Here is a 20,904-nt window from a genome sequence, read left to right as displayed (position 1 = left end):
ACGGCAAAGTTCCACCAATAAAGGATATGTATAAAGTTCCAACGAGGTATGGCAGTGAAACGTAAGATCAGAAAGTAACTCTGCCTCACCCAAAAAAAAAAAAAAATGACCGATTTAGCAAGAAAAAGTGTGTCGAGAACCCACCACATCCATCACCATCACATTCAATAAATAAACCCATGCACACGCACACAGATTCTCATTTCCGCAAAAAACATTTTATTTTATTACCAATAGAGAGACATTGTACTAGAATTGCCATGTCCAAGCAAGCCAAAGGCAAAGAGAAGCGATTAAAAGTACAGACGAACTATATCCTAATTAAGGCAGACCACAAATATAGTCGTAAGTCTCTATGATCCCCGCATAATAAAAGCCAAACTAGACCAAATATTATCTTTCTTAATGCCGACAGATCTTTGCCTTAGAAACCATGTATTTTGATCTGATCCTTCTTCACAATCCCGGCCTGTAATAACACACCACAGCAGCGGCGATATTCAGTACAAGCCATGCAAAAAACACTAGAAATACATCCCAAAATTAGTGTGTTGCTAAAAGGGGTATTACCTGAACAAGGAAACTGGAAGCGTTCTTCCGCTGATCACCTTGCAGTTGAATAACCTACACAACAACAACACAAACTTGTGTAAGATGGAGGTCAAGTTAAAAAGCAAAATACATCTGACATGGCAATTGCTTCTTCTTGCTACCTTGCCAAGCTCTTTGTCCTGCACAACATTCCCGTTACAGCAGAATTCCTTTTTGAGATCCTTCAGGATTTTTTCATAGCTGAACTCTTTCTTCAGCCCTTGCACCGTAGTCAGGCTTTTCCTTCCATTCCTCTGTTGGATGCGAATATGAACATACTCCTTTGCTCCCGGGGCACCCGAGTCCTTGGCCTCAGCAAATGGATCTGCAAACATGTCATGACAATGATAAGCCCTCAAAGAAAAACGCTTCCAACAATTACAGACAGCTAATACTGAAAATTTGTCCCAGGGTTGCAGAAACTGAAATAACACTTACCAAAAGTGGTAGGGATCTGTACGTCGATATCAACCATATATGTACTTCTGTTTGATAAGAAACTGCATAAGAGAAAGAAAAAAAAGTCATTAACCATATTTTTTTTGTGAGGGGAGTTTTAAGTTGGTCAAGCCACAATTGCCCATTATGAAGATTTCACCACTCAACCTTCCATTTGGAAGGTAGTCGTGATGCCACTAGAACAAAACTCTTGGTAACATGTACATATCATCGCAAATAATTCAAATTGATTCATGATATTCTGGTGCTGTTTATTTTGTGAACAGCTGGAAAGAAAGGAGTCAAATGCAGGTACCAGTAAAAATTGATGCATGTTCTACAGATACGAATGCATATCTATCAATAAAACGGTAATGGAAAATTAGCAATTCTGCATTTATTTAGATTATGTTAGTTTTCTACTGATGCTAGCCAATTTGTGTGATACTTCTCAGTTTTCACTACACAAAGAAAGCATAAATTAAGAAATTAAGAATAAGTATCAAATTCAAATCCATTCTTATCCATTCCCTAGGTATGTCTTTGGACTAAGATCAATAATAGTTTGAACCCACCTAGCAACAACAACAACAGGGTCAGAATAAAAGAAAACTTTAGGCACCAATTTTTCTTTAAATAGAAAAGATTTACCTGAATAATAATAATAATAATAATAATAATAATAATAATAATAATAATAAATTAGTCCATCTTTCATGTCCCTTAAATTGATTGGAACCATTGAAATTTTAATGAAAAATTCCGAACTAGACCATTAACCTAGCTAAATTGAAGAAAACGTGTTTTTGTTTCTTGAATAGAAGATTTCAAGAATCTAAGAATCAATATTGATGAAAAATTCGAACAAGATATTCAAGATTATATGAATCCTATGAGAGGGAAGAAAATCCACCAAAAAAATATATTAAATTCCACTGAAACGAATGAAGACTATAAAAAAACGAAAATCAGGTGATATCATTATCAAGTTCAAGATATGAATACAATATGTAATAAAATAAAATAAAAAAACATAATTCACAAAACCCAACACCCAAAAATCTTCAAACAATCAACTAGAAGTAGATGATCAAATACCCAGAGAAACAATCGTAAACATTTATGATCAGATCAAATTCATAAATCGAAACATGTACAACAGGCTTCAAACAAGAGAATCTACAAGAATCGATGGAACAGCTAGGGCTAAGGAGTTACCTTAGTTAAAAAGGTAACCGACTTCTTAACGAGAACCTGCGAAGAGAACACGAAATCACAATGTGAAATTTAGCAGTCTCGTGGGTCATTATATATGTCCGAGGCGGTGGCGTCTTGGCCACAAATATTATTTTATTTTATTTTTAGCGTTAATCTAAAGTCAGTTAGTTATAATTGACGGTTGAGATTAAATGAGTATGGATTCTGTACTTTTTGGCTGGCATCCAACAAATTGCTATTATTATAAGTATATTTTAATTCCTTTACCTTCTATTAGATTTACTACTTTTGAGGGACTTTTACATGTAAGTGGTGGGTAGCAAAACTTTATTACTAAATTATTGCATATTTACTGGATCATAAATCAAAAGTGAAGACATTCATTTTGAATCGTTTTCTAAGTTAAAATTATATTTTTAGTTCTAAAGTTTATTTTATGTACAACTTACTCAAAGAAAAACTTTTAGAAATTCTAGAATTTTGCCGAATAGCACTAAGAAACTGTTACATTTCACAAACCGATAATACAACACGTAACCTACAACGAAGGATAGAAAAATTTAGATTTAGAATTATTTTTATACAGATTATTCTAGAAGGAAGAAGACAAAGATTTTAGGTTTATGGGTAGAATAGAATTTAATAACTTAGATAACTCTATAAAATGACTAGAAGAAAATCTAGATTATATTAAAACCCAAATAGACCAGAATTCTAGTCCACATAATTTAGATAACAAAATAATATCAGTCGCTATTAAAGACATAAGCAGTGATATTAAAAACATTTTAGAAAATAAAAAAATAACTATAGAATATTTAAAATCTTTAAAAACCGATATCCAAAGACTATTACAATAGTTTTATGAGCACTAGTAATCCTGATTATCTAGCAGCTTTAGCCGAACTTTATAAAATTGACAAAGACCCTATAGGATTTACAAGTTTTAAAACTGACATACAATCAACTAATATAAATATTAGACAAAATAACTTTTTCATCCAGTTATTACTCCAGTTATCTGAAAAAATTAACAAACTTAAAGAAAAATTAGAAGTAATACAAGAAAGTATTCTCAGAGAATCTTCTAAAGAATTATTTGAATTATCAGATAAAATAAAAGATTTAAAGTTATCAACTAATTACTTCTCGACTAAAACCACCAAGCGTGTAAATCTTTTACAACCACATAGAGAATGGCCATTGTCCTTCGAAAATACAAAGAAATAATGAGGGTAGAAGATCTATATGATAATGAACACGATGCTCAAAAATATATCGAAAAAGGAATGAAGAAAGTATCCAATAAAGTTAATTTTTATTCTAATAATTTATTAAATTTCCAAAGCAAGATATACAATCATCTTAGCCAGCGAAGGATAAGTGTAGTAAATAACCAGGTAATTTTAGATCTCAAAACGCTAGAGACTTGTCAAGAGCAGGAAAAAAGTAATTTAGAGCTTATGTACTTAGGTGTAATAATGATCGGAATAGTAGGATTAAATAGATCAGAAGTAGGAACCAGAGCACTCGCATATATTTATGATGATCGATGGAAAAACCATCAACAAACACAAATAGTTAGCGCTGAAATAGATCTAGCAGCCAACACAGCCATTATAGGATGTATTCCTAATTTCACAATGACCATTAGAGAATTTAGTAAACATATAAAAATAGCTATATCCATAAAAGGATATAATATGACCGGACAGTATAAAAACTTATTAATTAATACTTTATTCATAGGAAAAACAGTTAATCAATATAATTTAAAGTTCAAAGCTCAATTCAGTGAAATAGTTAAACCTTTTAGTAGCAAATATGTCCAGATGATAGAGACTAGAAAAGTAAGTAGTATAATTCATGAAGGAACTGAATGGGAATTGCCAAATCTTACTAAAACAACCAAAAAAGTTCCCGAAAACAATATGATATATGTAAAACATAATGGAGAAGCTAGTATAAGGTTTAGTAACTATAAAAGACAAGATAATTTAACAGATGATATCGAAGAAGAATTTTTAACTACTTTAGTATAAATAGAATCTCCTGAAGAAATAAATGTCCTTTATGATAGACTAGAAGATGAAATTCTAGATAAAATAATGAACGGTTTTGATAATTTACAATTAGAAGCCTTGCAAGACAAGTATCCAGAACCTAAATACAAATTTATAGAAATTATTTACCTAGGACAAGAAAATAACGATAATATTAAGAAAAATATTCTAAACATAGGACTTGAATCCTTCTATACAGCATATGAGTTAAACACATTAAAAGAAGAGTTGAATGTAGTAGAACATAGAAAAGGAAAAGAACCAGAAAGATCAACGTCTCAGTCAGTTGACTAAGAAATAACTGACCAAAGAAAGACTAATGCCATAAGTAGTACTAATACCATAAATAACGACTATACCACTGGACAAAGGTTAAATCCAACACAAGAAACCTACATAGAAAATAGAAATATACCAGATATGTACACATGGACACAAAATCGTAGACATTACGATAATATACCAGCGCAACAAGCAGGAACAATATTAGACATAGCATGACATGATCCCCAAGATTGGGCAAAAGTAATCGAAAATTAGAAACAAGATTGTATTATGCAATCCATTCTAACTAATTTTGATAATAAAACTCAGGCCTTAACTTATTGTGAAACTTTATTAAGGGGAACCATCCATGACTGGTGGCAATCTTACAAAGTAACTTATCCCAATGATTATGCCCTCTTACGTAATAATTTTACAATTCAAAGTTTTACCAGCCTAATAAAAAATGTGTTAGTTGGCGATGATAGATTATTAGATGAAACCCTTATAAAGCAAAATGAAGCTTTACGTAATCTAGAATTACTACATATTTGTGATTTTCGATATATAAGAGATTATACAAATAAATTTTTTGAGTATTTCGCAGCCACTGGTAAAACAAGAAACAGAACATTACTCGATAGGTATCTTCAGAAATTACCAGGAAGTGTAGAAACTAAAATATGGAAAAAATAGTTAGAAAATTCCAGAAGAGATAGGTTAACCATAGGAGATAGAGTTAATCATGTTTATAATATATTAAAAGAAGAATGTAAACAACGTAAAGAATCTAAACAAATCAAAAAACAATTTTATCATACTTGTAGGCAAATAGACTTTCCACCACAATATGGTTGTATGGCTCAGAAAAATTATAATTATAAGCGTAATAAACCTAAAAAATATAATCTACGCAAAACTAAGACCTACAAGAATTATTGTAATAAAAAACCTTATTTTAAAAATAATCCCAAACAATTCCGAAAGCGGCTTTGGTATAAAAGACAAAAAATAAATAAAGATAATAATAAAAAGGATAGTAAAGATAACAAGGATAATAAAGTAAATACATTACCCACTAAAGAACGAAATTGCAAATGCTTTATTTGTGGAGATTCAGGACATATAAGACCAAATTGTTCTTATAGATACAAACAGAATCCTATCAAAAGGATACAAGAAAAGATCAATATACTTGAAGATATTGAATAACAGATAGAATAATTATATGAACTAGAAAGTATTTATGATTCCGAAGATGACAATGAAAGTATATATAGTATTGAAAGTATAGACAGCGATTTCGATAATGAGGAAGACTTTGACCAAGGTCTCCATTCAATGGAAGATTTCGTCTACACTATAAGCAATCCATCATGTCAATAAAATTTAGTTAATTTTCATTTTTCATCTTATAATTGTAAACAATGTAATACATTTATCAAAGAAGGTCATTACTGTGAAAACCATTGCAAAACTTTATTATGCCATGACTATTATACAAAATATGAAGATAAGTAAGAAGATATTATAGTCGAATTTATAAATTCAATATACAAACTATCTAGTCTTATTCAATTTTCGGTAACATTAGAATTTAAAGAAAAATTAGTTCAAACCTTAGCAATGTTAGATACTGGAGCATCTAAAAGTATAATTCAAAAGCATTTAGTGCCTGAAAAATATTTGATAAAGTTAAACTATAATGTTAATATGAGTCAATATAATAATAAAAAACTCCTAATAACTTATTGTGTTCAAAATATTCCTATATTAATTAATAACAAAAAGTTTATTTTACCGCAAACTTATGTAGTTAATAATATTACTAATACTTATGATTTTATTTTATGATTAAATTTTATAAATTCACTCACTAGATGATTTATATATACCCCTACGAGTTTACAGTTTTTTTAAAAAGGAACATTTATTCCATCCAACCCTCCTTATATTACTCAAAAAGAAAAATGAGTTATTACTTATGTCAATACTTTACCTATGACAGAGGAAACTATAGAAAACTTATTTGATGTAACCGAATTTTTAGAAAATATTTCTGAAGTATTAACGTTTCTTAGTCATCTAGATGAACCAAAGATTTTCCTTAATAATAAAGCTATATTAAAAAATCTTAAATTAAATATAGATAATCTTTTAAGATTAGTTGAAACCACTGAGATTTTAGAAGAAGATCCCCAAAAATATTGGTATAAAAATAAAATCGAAGCAAAATTAAATATAATAAATCATTTCTTAACTATAAAAACTCAAGATAATCCCCATACCCTTGACGATCAAGAAGAGTTCCAAAAACAAATCAAAAACTTCTATTACTAAAGGTAATACGAAAAAATAATAGTAGACATAGGAGTCCAGCTTTTATGGTTAGAAATCATGCAGAAATAAAAAGAGGAAAAACTCGTATGGTTATAAATTATAAAAGAATTAACGATAATATTTATGATGACAGCTATAAAATTCCTAATAAAGATGTTTTAATAAATCAAATACAAGATAGAAAATGGTTCTCTAAATTTGACTGCAAATCAGGATTTTGGCAAATCCGTATGGCTAATGAATCCATTAAATGGACCGCATTCACATGTCATGAAGGACATTATGAATGTTTTGTTATGCCTTTTGGATTAAAGAATGCGCCACAAGAGTTCCAACAAAAAATGGATACCATATTCAATAAACATTCAAAATTCTGTTGTGTTTACATAAATGATATTCTAATCTTTAGTCAAACTAAGGAAGAACATAGAAAACATATTGAAATTATACTAAATGAATTTATAACTTAAGAACTCATTATAAGTAGTAAAAAGATGATATTAGAAAAACCAAGATATCGATGTCTTAGGCTTGTATATAAAAAAAGGAAAAGTAGAATTACAATCACATATTGTGCAAAAGATTTTAGATTTTCCTGATAAATTAGAAGAAACCAAGTTATTAGAAGCATTCTTAGGATTATTAAATTACGGTCACAATTTTATTCCAAAATTAGGACAATTAGTAGGACCATTATATTCTAAATTAGGAAAAAATGGTCAAAAATATTTTAATACTCAAGACATAGAATTAGTTAAGAAAATTAAATCTTTGGTCACTCAGTTAGAACCCTTACAACTATTACTTGAAAATAGTTACAAAATAATTCAAATAGATGCATCAGCACAAGGATGGGCAGGTTTACTTCTTCACAGACCTATAAAAGAATCTTCTCGAGAAGAAGAACAAATTTGTCACCATGCTAGTGGAACCTTTAATAAAGTACAATCTACTTTACCATCAACAGATCTAGAAATTTTTGGAGTAACAAATTCTATTAAAAAATTTCAGATATTCCTTAATAAATAATTTCTTATAAGAACAGATTGCGATAATATAGTTAAATTTGTAAACAAAGCAAAGCAACAGAGGATGTCTGCAAAAAGATGGATTTCCTTTATTGACTGTATTACTGGAAGATGTTTTAAACCCATAATAAAAATAGCCAAGATCCACCGAAAGCAAATTCTAAAGACAAAAGTAAAGATAAGGATGTCCCACAATAATTCAATGAACCTTATCTCCAAGGTATCTTACATCTCAGCCATCTATGCCGCATCTGCAATCTCAAGCGTTGAGCTATCTTTCAGATTACTCTATAAAAGGAGACCTTCAACTCAAGAGAAGATCATCGAGTTTTAGAGCAATCAAGTTAAGAGCCATCAAGCATTCCAGCCTTCAGCCATAGTTTCCTAGTGTGATTTCTTTCAGTGTGTTTCTTTTTGTAAAATATTGTGTGAGAGTGTATCCATGTATAAACAGTGTGTATTCATGTATATATTTCCCATAAAATAAATCATCCAGCTTGCTTTTACTCAAAAATTCCTTTTCCTTATTTAGTATTTTCAGTACTTTTAGGCAAAAGACTTCGGTTGACAAAAAGATCAAATATATAGATTTTATTTAGCCAGACAGTGTAGATCCTAGAATTTTCTTGAATCCAACCAGTACAAGCAGCCTTAGTTTTAATTTAGTAATTTCTTCTGTGAATTGAATCGAATTGTTAGCTTGTTGGCCCGTTCTTACCGGTATTCAAGCGTTTTTATAGGGCGTTATTAGAGCATTATCAGATTCGGCAGTTATTTCTGTGATTTAATTATTAATTTTATCTCTATGTTATTGCATACTTCTATCCGGTTCGATTGAATTTAATTTTGGTATTAGAGCTACTACTGTTTCGTTAAATTTAAGTTTTATATAAGATATTTTGTCTAAAGAAGTCTTAAAGTCCGTACTAATCTACTGTGAAATTTTAATTTATTGTGAAAAACTTAAAAAATATTAAATAGTTTGTTCAAAGATCTTTCCATAAGTTTATTCCACGTTTTAAAGCTTTTATGATATAATAATATATAGTTTGGGTCATTATAGTAATATAGATTGTTATGTAGTCCAAAGTAGAATTTCGGTTCATTTTATAGAAATAGTTCTTGTGGTCTCTCCATTTTTCATTTTTAAGAAGTAGTTTGTGTAATCCCCTCATTTTCTAGTTGTAGCCCACGTTTGATTTCATTATATTGTAATATTTGGGCCTTAAGCCCATGGTAAAAATCCCTACTTTTTATCTATTTTATACCACACGGTGTGGCCTGTATCACATGTAAAATAAAATTTAAAAAAAAACGGCTATTTTTCAAAATTATATATTTTTTAAAAACAGCTGTAATATATATATATATATATATATATATATATATATATATATATATATATAACAACTTTAATTATCATTATAAATAAAGTAGTCTTGCACTCATCCATCCAATTATCATTTTATTAGTTAAAAAAAAAATTGTTTGAGAAATGCAAAAATCCGTTTATTTTTAAACTTAATTTTCCCCCCGAAGTTAGGATGAGAATAGAAGTTATTTGTCCTTCAAAAAATATCTCCTCTCTATTTTCTCCTCCTTCATTTGGTGCAATGAAAGAGACCATGGAATCAGAATTCTCTCTTAAAATGAGAGAGATTAGTAGGGTATAATACAGAAAACTTTGGTTGTGTTGGCCAGTGAAATTGTTAAAAAACATTTTTTTAGTTTCTTTTCTCCAATTTCACCAATTCCAATTTTATTCAATTCCATGAGACCGAATACACCCTCTAATAAATAAATAGAACTAAAAACAATAATAATCATGTAAATTAAACAAAATGGAATAAATGTTCAGAATTAAATTACAGACCGAGAATAACAAATTACAATTGTGTAAGGCAGCTAAGTCTGCCTTGCCCTAGATCAATTGCAATTGTCTATTTTCTACACTGGACAGGTAAGAACTATAAATGACACTCTTCCATCTTACTGAAAAGTGAAAAGCAGACTCGGAGAGGAAAACATAAATTTTCCACTTTTATTGAAAACAATTTATTGTAGTAGTATAAATTCCAGAAGTTTGGGAATGTAGTGAGATTTAGTTTCCCCATGGATAGTGATTTCCATGTTGCTGTTAAACTATCCAAATAGAAGAGTAGTAGACTCTTGGTCCAAAAGCTCAACAATTTACTGTTTAATCAGATTCCGAATGACGTATGGAAGGATGCCACCATGATCAAAATATGCCAACTCGACCTGCAGATGCAATCGAGTGGAATTAGAATATCTGAGCCAAACGAATAGATGACATCAAAGCACCAAACAAGCCTTTCTAACGAAATATTATCTTCACGCGAATAAAGGTGTAAATGTTAAAAGCTCGGGCTGCCAAGACTCAGACAGCATGTTGAAATCCAGAAAGTCAAAGAGGAGAATTTTACCAACTTGAACCACTAACGATAAGAGAAAAAGAGAAAGGAAATAATGGTCAAGAAAGAATGTGGCCTCTACCTCTGTGTCGAAACGGGCTGTACATGTGAAAGACTTGCCAGTGTCAGTTTTCACAGTAACATCTTGGCCGGGCCTTATCTCACTAACTTTGCTTGGAAGGTCTATGGTGTAACGCTCATGACCAGTCAGACCTAGTGTATCTGCATCCTCACCAGGCTTGAAACAAAGAGGAACGATGCCCATTCCAACCAGGTTACTACGATGAATTCTCTCGAAGCTCTTGGCAATGACAGCTTTCACTCCCTGACAAAAATATGTTACAAAGTGATGAAATATCAGAATGCCAACCACAGTACACCATCATATAGTGCCGAGAGACAAGCATCACCACTCACCAGTAGCATTGGGCCCTTGGCAGCCCAGTCTCGAGAACTACCACTTCCATATTCTGCTCCAGCCAGAACAATGGTGCCTTGTCCAGCAGCCTTGTACCGCTGCATTCGGATGACATCATGTTCAGCACTCAATAATAGAGAAATGTATTGAAACTACTCATCAACCCCCGCCCCCCCTTCCGCAAACACAAAATAGAAAAATAGAGAGGGAGAAACATCAGCAACAGAAATGGCAAGTTGAAGAGCGTGCAATACTCAGTTCATGAAGTGTGGATAGAATCCAATGAAATTCATAATCTAAGAATCATCCAATCACTCAATTAGGGGGAAACACTGGTATAATTTCAAACCTTACAGTTTAAAGAAAATAAAATGGAAGATTTTTTTTCTTTTGACATGAGTATACTGATTGCAGATCCTGCACAATAACAATAGACAATTTCTCTAATTACTGAAAAGAGACAGTTTCTCTGCTTGTTGAATTTCTTTCTTCCTTTTTTTAGGGATGAATCCTAGTTGACTGGATTCCATGTTTGCACAAAGATGAATATATAGATGCAGATGGCATTCTCACTAGAGCTTCATTTGATGCGATGACAGGAAAAAGAATTTGCAATCTTGAAACTATCAGTTTGAACCAACTTTATTATAATTCCATTTGCTTCATTTCGTCTGCCATCACGGCAAACAGACGGATATTAGTGAGACAATATTTGATTCAAAGTTACAAACTCAAATAAAAAAACTTTTTAATTCATTAAGCACTAAAGATCCATCCGCCAAGAAAATAGAAGATGCCTATTGGAGCCATGTATTTTCCACTTCCCAACTAGTTGTGATTTTGGAGGCTTCAATTATCTCCTAATTTCTCTGCTTTGGCAAACATATATGTAAGGGGCTAATTTTACAAAAGAAAGCAGCATCCTAATCAATTCTTCTACAATGTGCCTATTGACAGAAAATCAAAATTTTGTTTATTGGAAAAATCTGCGAGAGGTTTAGTGACATCATATAAACCACTAAATCATATGAAAACAAAACGGAGAAAGAAACTTACTAGTGAGATGTTACATTACAATGCATGTGACTTCATATGCAATTTCAATAAAGAGGGGAAAGTTGAAATACTTGATATTATGGAACTCACCATTGCTGCATCAAACACATAAAGCTTCTCTCCAGTTGGAATATGAATGGTCTTTGGGCCCACTTCTCCATTCAAGAGCTTGTTCACAATGCGAATGTTTGCAAAGGTTCCCCTTGCCATCACTTCATCATTGCCACGACGGCTACCATAGGAATTGAAGTCCTTGCGGTCAACCCCACACTCAAGGAGGTACTTGGCAGCGGGACTGTCCCTGTGGATACTTCCTGCTGGAGAAATATGATCCGTCGTTATACTGTCACCAAAATTGAGCAAGCAGTAGGCATCCTTCACTCCATGAGGTCCTGGTGGGTCCATATTCATATCCTTGAAGTACGGGGGTTCATGAATGTAGGTTGAGTTTGGATCCCAAGCATAAAGACTGGCAGTCGGGACAGATAGTTGATTCCACGTTGGGTTGCCCTTTGTGATAGCCTCATAAGTGCTCTTAAACATATCTGGAAGTACACTAGATTGAACCACCTAAAACAGCATAAGTTTAAATTAGAGTTTGAGTCTAATAATCAAATAATCATGACTTAAAAGTAATTACATAAAAACTATCCTAAACATTCTACCTCTGCAATTTCCTCGTTACTGGGCCAGATATCCTTGAAGTATACACTCTTACCATCCTTCCCAGTTCCAATTGGCTCCTTTTCGAAGTCAATGTCAACCTGGAAAATGAGAATTCAGAAGTTTAATAATTAAGCACGAAGCATGAGCTCCATGCACCAGTATTGCCCTTGTTTATATGTTTCGGTTTTTTTTTATTTATTTTATTTTATTTATTTTATATACATATATATATATATATATATATATAAAAGCAAGCAGAACTTCTTAGAGCTTGTGAAACTTCAAAAGGCCGATGGATATGTTACAATTATACAAAAGTATTGGCTACTAAAACATAACAGAGAATGTTCCATTGAATTCAGAAGCAGAACAACAGCAGGGGTATTAACTTATTAAGAAGTGCATCAAACATAACCAATGTCCTTGTCTAGATGCAAAAAATGAAGGGACATTGGCATTGTCACCCATGAGGTACCGAAGGACTGAGGCAATTAAGAAGGGTATCAAAAAATGAATTTGAATGGACTGAGGCAATTTGACCAAGGCCCCCACCTATATCTTTATACTGCAAGAAATGATTCAATTTGAAGAGACACATACACAATGTTGATAGTAGATCTTAATTTCAATTTGGAATTTTTTCTTTTCCATTCACAACATGATCATCCTTTCTGACATTGGGAAATAAAATGTAAGGCAGAAGGATAAAAAATGAAACGTACACTAAAAATTTGTATACATACCGTTCCAGCAAGTGCATAAGCTACAACTAGTGGAGGAGAAGCAAGATAGTTAGCTCTTGTCAGTGGATGAACGCGACCCTCAAAGTTTCGGTTTCCAGAAAGCACAGCAGCAGCAACAATATCTGCAAAAGAACCACAGCTGCATTAGAGGGGGAAAAGGTTGAATTACAGAGAAGCCAATTATATGTATTGGCTCCTCGCAAGATAAGTTGAAACTTTAAAGAATGGAAGTTGATATGATAACAATACCACTAGATTTTTGAAACAATTTCCACAGTTTATTTTGATGAAGGACTAAGATTCTATTAAAAACCAGAATATTTGAGAGGTCACAGAACATTCACAATGAAAATTGACATCTTGTTAGTTTCTATTTTCAAAAACATATTACAACCAAATGTCATCTTTTGATAATATTTGAACCTATCTAAATCTAAATCGTTTGAAGAAAATATTCACTTTTGAGTGTAAAACGGAACAATGATAATTCATCCAATTGTTTTTTGAATTAATTTTTTCTTTTTTTAAAAAAATTTAGAATTAATTACTATCTTTGTTTGATCATTCATTAATCAAACATTTTTTAAGATCAACCACTCTTCAAGGTAAAAAATAATTGGCATTGAAAACAGAACATGGTGTAACAATGGGAATTAAATTAACACTGAATGCATCCATAAGAGCATAATGGTAATTCTAAATGACGACAAGATGAAGTGGTGTAGGACCAAAACTCCCTGGTACAGAACTAATGCAGGTAGAGAAAAGAGAGATGAAAGAAGAGGAGAATAGAGAAGAAAACAGATATAAAAAAGAACTTAGGCAGAGAAATTTCATTTCAATTATCAAATGAGCTGGGAAGGGTGGAATAAATAGAAATTATAGAAATAAATATTAAATAATGTAATTCCTTAAAATAGAGGAAAAACTCAAAAAAATCTATTTCATGCATGACTTGCGTCTACGCCAGGCATAGGTATGAATGATGCATAAGATGTGGCTCCAAACTCCATCTCATTCTCTCCATCATGAAATCTCTCAGGTTGATGAAACTAATTCACTGATTACACTGCAAGGAGTATTACAATTTACCTGTACTACGACACCTTTACATTGATCAAAAGTTGTGAATACAATAGCCTGCAATTCAACAATATCCTACCATAAGGTGGAACCTTGCAATTGTCAAAAGGGATTCATCTATGTGACCAAATTACTAGATTAAGACATTGAGTAGATTATTTGATAATGGCGATGCTTTGGCTTGAAGGTATAATGATACCTACCAAGAATTTTACATTTGAATTTCTGTTGCTGTGAATTTAATATTATGATATCATTGTGAACAAATATGTAATCATATTATTTAGAACAATCAACTGAGACTACCCATACTTTACATTTTTTCCCTAGTTAACAAAAGCTACAGATTTTAAGCCCTTTGCATTAGAAGCTCTTGCATTACCGAAATTTAGTAATTGGTAGGTTAAGTATGTAGTTTCCATGTCAAATTTATCACTTAGGAGAAACATAAAATAAATGAGAAAGATACCATTGTCTGAAATTGCAGAAGCAACAGATTCATCAAGATCCCCAGAATTCCCGATACATGTCGTGCAGCCATAGCCAACAATATGAAAGCCCTGCTGGCTCAAATATTTTTGGAGGCCACTATACACACCAACACAGAGACAAATATCAGTTCCAAAATAAACACAGTATGCAATCAAAACAAACTGAGCACGTAATGCATATCATCCAAAAACCATAACCGGTACCTCTGGAGTAAATATTTTGTAACAACTCCAGACCCTGGGGCAAGGCTTGTTTTTACCCATGGTTTAACCTGTTGAATATATAAAGGTAATTTTTAAAAAACAATGCTCCCGAGTTTAATTTTTCATTTGGAGGTAAAGTCCAGGTGCAGAAGTCTGATTCTTCTACTCCGATTGCAAATCCACAATTCCACATACTACGAAGTTATTTAACGCAGAACATTTTTTGAAAGCCAGTACTAACCTCTAAACCCAATTCACAGGCCTTCTTTGCAACAAGACCAGCTCCAAGCATAACACTAGGATTTGACGTGTTTGTGCAACTTGTGATAGCCGCTATGACAACGCTACCATGCTTGAGCTCAGCAGCTTGTCCATGAAATGAAAACTTTACAACTTTGTCCTGTGCCTCCTTTGCTACAGCAAAGCCCTGCATGAATTTTAAACATTACAAAATTAACTACTAACAAACTAATGGACCTGACATCACAATATAAACAAAGAACCTAACTATATAGCCTCTCCACTTATTGAAATCTTAGTTCAATGCAAACTTACTACAAGATCACTTGCAAGATCAGCCAATACAAACCCAAAAAAAGTAAAATGTCCTAATCTACATCAGAGAGGGGAGGGGGGACTTTTCTTGGGGCTTGAAAAATTAAAATATATATATAGATATATAAAGTAAAAAACAGAAAGTTGCATGCACAAAATTTTCAATGGCAAAATCACATTATAGAATACAACAATTATGATAAATTCACAACAGCCGCTCTTTGCATCTCACCTTAAATCCAACTTTATTATCAAGACACAAATGCCAGTCAGCCTTCATGCCTTTCAAAGGAACTCGGTCATGAGGCCTGTTAACACAGACAAAGAATAATGAATTTAAAAGAGTACATGAGGAAGATGAACTAAAAAAAGTTATGGTACAATAACTGTAAATAGAGCAAACCTTTTTGGTCCTGAAATACAGGGTTCAACATCAGCTAGGTCCAACTGCAGATAAGATGAGTATATTCTTGCTTGTTGAGGCTGGAACATGAAAATCATCCCATTAACCTCAGACCTGAGGGTGCCAATTTGGAAGAACTATTTACAGGAACATGGAAAGAAAAAAAAGGTGAAGAAAGATTTACCTCACTGTAGTCAACAAACATTCTGTTAGCACGCAAATAAGCTTCAATCATTGCCACCTGATAATTATATAAATAATGACAGTCACAACATAGTGTAAGAAATAATAATTCAGAATCAGCCGAATTCAGTGCACACAAAAAAAAAAAATAAATAAATAAATATAATAATAAACACGAAAAAAATAAAAAATAAGAAAAACTTACAGTTTCATCACTTCTTCCAGTTAATTTGAGGTACTGTAATGTGACATGATCTACAGGGAAGAAGCCCATGGTTGCACCATACTCGGGGGACATATTTGCAATAGTGGCCCTATCAGCCAATGACAATTCACCCATTCCTTCACCTATATTCATATACAAACAAATTAGAGCTTATACATAATTGAACTAGATGTGTGGCAATAGAAATTTCAAATCAACCAGTCATAACAAGACTGACATTACCATAAAACTCAACAAACTTGCCAACAACACCGTGTTTCCTCAACATTTGAGTTACGGTTAAGACCAAATCAGTTGCTGTGACACCATTGCACAATTTCCCAGACAATTTAAATCCAACAACACCAGGCAAAACCATGCTCATGGGCTGTCAAATTTGAAGAAGTACAGAATTAGAGTTAAAACAGAGTGAGATTGCAATGCATTGCCTACCAAGAACAAGTGCATAGGCGTTAGCAGGTGATTGTGTTCCCAGTTCCAATGACATGAACCTTAAGTGATAAATATACATACAGATAACATCCAGTTGAAATATTTAAAAAGAACTGTTGCTAACTCGACCATGAAGAATGGCATAATGATATTGAATATAAGAAGCTACAAAAAACCAAGTTAGCTTTTCTATTTTTTCCCTTTGAACGTGCATCCTCAAAGTGAACAAAGATGCACTGGAATAATGAAAGAAAATACAATGAGTTCCAAAAGAAAAACAAAAAAGGATGAGAACAGGATTCATTAAATAATTACACATAAGTTTGCCTCCTAGAGGAATAACTTATGGCATGTTAAGCAAACTATTTAAACATTCAATCTAGCTTAATGCATGAAATGAGGATGAAGTCTACTGTGAGAAGGCTACTATGCATGTATGGAATTCATTCAAATGTAATGTCACGCCTTACCAACTTTTCCCATTATCTAAGGCTGTTAGCTTGGACAAACTAGAACTAAATAGATTCAACTCAGGGAAAAATAGAGAAAATTTGGTTTTATGCCCACAATACCTGACCAAGCATTGTTGCCTCTGCTTCAATTCCTCCAACTCCCCAGCCAGCAACTCCTAAACCGTCAATCATAGTCGTATGGGAATCAGTACCAACCACACTATCAGGGTAAAGAATGCCATCAGTATTGAAAACAACCCGTCCAAGGTATTCCAGATTAACCTGCAAATTTATTAGAGAGGCTTGCTTACTGCTAAATCTACCAAATTTATAGTAAAAGAATAAAGGACTAAAGGCTACAAAGAGACAAAATGAAAACAGAACATACAAACGGGTCTATTTCCTTATTATTTTTTTATACGGCCAGTCAGCCATTGATGTAAGGGAGGCTCTAGGCAAACAACACAATGCCCCAAGAAGTGTCACGTGAGATAAAAAGTGCACACATGTTATCATGGGCCTGAATTGCTTTTAGGGAATACCACTTATATGAACTTAAATATTCTACCAACTTGCCACTAGTCTCTGCCTTTTAGACACTAGATACAAATATAACATCTAATAGAAAAGATGAGGCACCAAGAGGGGTTGTCTTTTAGCACACTATATATATCATTAATAGGAAAATATACTTGTTTTAGTTAATGATACCAAAATTTCACCTGGTGAACGATACCAGAACCAGGAGGAACGACAAGCATATTACGGAAAGCAGTTGATCCCCATTTAAGAAAAGCAAACCTCTCTCTGTTTCTTTGGAATTCAAGGTCCATGTTTGCCTGTACAGCATTTTCAGATCTTGCTACATCTACCTGAACTGAATGATCAATGACAAGATCCACTGGAACCTGGATGCAATATCAATATTAGAATGCATGAAACAATTAAAAGATTGTGATAACAATTCCATGAAAGGTGCAACTTCAAATGTTCCCATCCATAATATAGCACATAAACTATCGGGTGCCGGCTGCAGAAATCAGGCTCAGTGATTCTAGTTCAACAAATAAAAAATGCCAAATGTATAAACTAGGGTCAGCCATGGGAATCGTGCTTTACTGTGTTGGAAGCATAATTCCAGTTCAACCAAGAAAAACAAAATCCAAATGAAAATATTTATAAAAGAACATTAAAAAGTATAGGTCAAATAGGAAGGTTCCTTCAAAAGGTTAAAATGGACAGAAACACATATCCAAAGTATTATCACTAGCTGGCATCCAACTGTGCATCGAAAGTGACATGCAAATCGAGGAAAAAATGACATACCAAGGGATTGATCTTGTTAGAGTCACTGCCAAGCTTATTCATAGCATCCCGCATACAAGCTAGGTCAACCACAGCCGGAACTCCAGTAAAATCCTAAACAACAACAACAGCTTAAAGATGGAACAAGTCTCAAAAAATTAAATTATCATGAAGCTGAAGCTATTAACCTGTAAGAGAACACGGGCAGGCTTAAAGGGAATTTCAACTTGCTTCGGTGAAGTATTCTCCCAATCAACAATCTTCTCTACATCATCCTTAGCAACTTGGAAATTGTCGCAATTACGTATAGCAGATTCCAGAAGTATCCTAATAGAGTATGGCAGCTTGTCTGCGGTGTACCCCAAAAAAGATTAAAGTAAAGAGCAAAGTTACTGATCGAGGCAAGAGCCACAAGATACAAATATAAAATGAAAAATGAAAACTTAGCAGACAATAATAGCAATGTCATGAAATCCATGTGTGATACTTAAATGCCATCTGATTGCAATATATACATACACACTTAAAAGGGAAAATATGTTTTACAAAAGCAAATTCAAACAATGGCTTAAATTGTCAAATTGAAATTATAACATACTCGGAATTTCAGAGCATGATAAAACAAAGACTAAAGCTAAGGAGAATAATTTGTAAATAACAAATAAATACAGATCATTCTATTAATTTGTAAATAGCAAATACATACCAATCCTTGGATCATTTAATGCAGGTAAGCTGTAGAATTTTCCAAACTCGCCACCTCCAGGCTTGGGAAGACTAGTCAATATTTCCTTGAAAGCATTTTCAAAAGCTAAAAAGAATGATGGAAAATATATTATAATTTGAAACCTCATTATCGGATTAGCAACCAAATATTAAACAATAAGCACATGCCTCCTAGAATACAATATTGATGATCAAATAATTAAACTGTTTAAAAAAAATAAATAAATAAACAAACTCAAATATTTACACCAAAGAAAAGTTTGCAACAAATATCATAAACTTCGGAAAGAATGCTATTTTTCTTCTAAATAAAATGCATATATAAGGATATCAAATACCAAAAAACCATCATTTGAATGAAGGTGCAGTATCTACTCCCTTTTACTCTTTTCTTACATCTTAATTAATGCACAATTGTTTAAACATTTTTCTCACGTGCAAGAAAATTCTTCATATTCTTCACAAATACACAAATAAGAAATAATCCATGACTAAAAAATACTGACAAAAATAATCAAATGAAAATCATAACTTAGATAATAAAGTGAGAACACCAACTTACAACAAGTTCACTAGAATTTGTCCATCATAAAATATATATATATATATATATATATATATATATATATATATATATATATAAAACTAATAACATGAACACAAACTCTTAGAATTGTCCAACAATTCAGAATAAAATGACTCATCCACTGTTTTACAGCAACTACATGCAGCTAGCTATTGGTTTGCCGCCAACAAGAAACTCCAAATAACAAGGGAAAAACCAGCAATGGTCTTTAAACACACAAACTATAAACCCACAATTAGTCAACAATTTAAAGTAAAAGAACCATACTGATAAACATATCAGAACATGAATTGGAGAAAACAATGCCAGACTTCCATAACCCAAATAAAAAATGAAACACACTTCCATTTTACTGAATGAATTAAATAAGGGCAAGACTAACACAAACAACTCATCAGTCGACACTAAAACAGAGAATAATTATAAATAAATAAATAAAAATCAAATCTAAAACTCCAAATCATGACCAAACCAATACAGAAGAGTCAATCATACCCATAATCGCGATCTTGCGCTGAAACCGTGTTCAATCACGAGAGCAATTCGGATCTGAGCCCTAAGACTAACCGGAGATCGCCAGTCGACGCCGTGATTCCACCGGAACGATCTGAAAGCGGACGAGAAGCTAAGCAATTGAGGAAATGAAAGTGAAGGTCTAGATAGAGAAGAAGAGAGTGAAGATGTAGATACAGAGAGAGGGGGATGAGCGTGAAAAAGATAGGCGATACCTTGAATCTTCAAAAAGTGCGGATGAATATGAAGGGGTGGATATATACATATACATGACAACTCCTATATAAATATTTTGTCACACCTTGTCAGACTGACAACAACTAGAATACGGTGTATACATTACAGATTATACGGTGCATAGAGACGAACACTACACGTGGCATATTGATGACGACGACGATGATGATGAATAATTTTTACAAATCAGTGGAATCCTACTTTTTACGTGTAATGGAAATGGACCTAATAATGGTGGGTGTTACTAGTTC

At 32.7% G+C, this 20,904-nt stretch overlaps 2 protein-coding genes across 3 annotated transcripts; both read right to left on the bottom strand.

Annotated features, from left to right (window-relative positions):
* Positions 1-202: 202 nt before the first annotated feature.
* Positions 203-2,355, bottom strand: LOC132308424 (protein translation factor SUI1 homolog). Its single transcript, XM_059806502.1, has 5 exons — positions 2,248-2,355; positions 1,030-1,091; positions 714-916; positions 571-624; positions 203-469 (listed from the first exon to the last, which is right to left on the bottom strand). Exons 2-5 carry the CDS (start codon positions 1,064-1,066, stop codon positions 425-427), a joined length of 339 nt encoding a protein of 112 aa, XP_059662485.1. The 5' UTR covers positions 1,067-1,091; positions 2,248-2,355; the 3' UTR covers positions 203-424.
* A 7,395-nt stretch (positions 2,356-9,750) lies between these two features.
* On the bottom strand, positions 9,751-20,708 carry LOC132308420 (aconitate hydratase, cytoplasmic). Of its 2 annotated transcripts, XM_059806495.1 has the most exons (21): positions 20,632-20,708; positions 20,399-20,510; positions 19,298-19,402; positions 18,780-18,940; positions 18,613-18,705; positions 18,009-18,194; positions 17,407-17,568; positions 16,625-16,769; positions 16,382-16,524; positions 16,178-16,234; positions 15,994-16,073; positions 15,823-15,898; positions 15,277-15,462; positions 15,036-15,103; positions 14,810-14,928; positions 13,258-13,379; positions 12,514-12,612; positions 11,939-12,418; positions 10,792-10,890; positions 10,457-10,699; positions 9,751-10,201 (listed from the first exon to the last, which is right to left on the bottom strand). In XM_059806495.1, the coding sequence occupies exons 2-21, from the start codon at positions 20,400-20,402 to the stop codon at positions 10,133-10,135; spliced, it is 2,697 nt and encodes an 898-aa protein (XP_059662478.1). In that variant the 5' UTR covers positions 20,403-20,510; positions 20,632-20,708; the 3' UTR covers positions 9,751-10,132. The 2 variants fall into 2 exon arrangements, with proteins under 2 accessions (XP_059662478.1, XP_059662479.1); XM_059806496.1 differs by having other exon boundaries at positions 20,399-20,676.
* Positions 20,709-20,904: the final 196 nt, after the last annotated feature.

The sequence above is a fragment of the Cornus florida genome, unplaced genomic scaffold (genome assembly GCF_030987335.1).
Source record: "Cornus florida cultivar Cherokee Brave unplaced genomic scaffold, ASM3098733v1 CherokeeBrave_3.0.0_Hap2_Chr05, whole genome shotgun sequence".
Lineage (NCBI taxonomy): Eukaryota > Viridiplantae > Streptophyta > Magnoliopsida > Cornales > Cornaceae > Cornus > Cornus florida.
The sequence above is the reverse complement of the archived record's forward strand: the minus strand, read 5'-3'. Positions and strand labels throughout refer to the sequence as shown.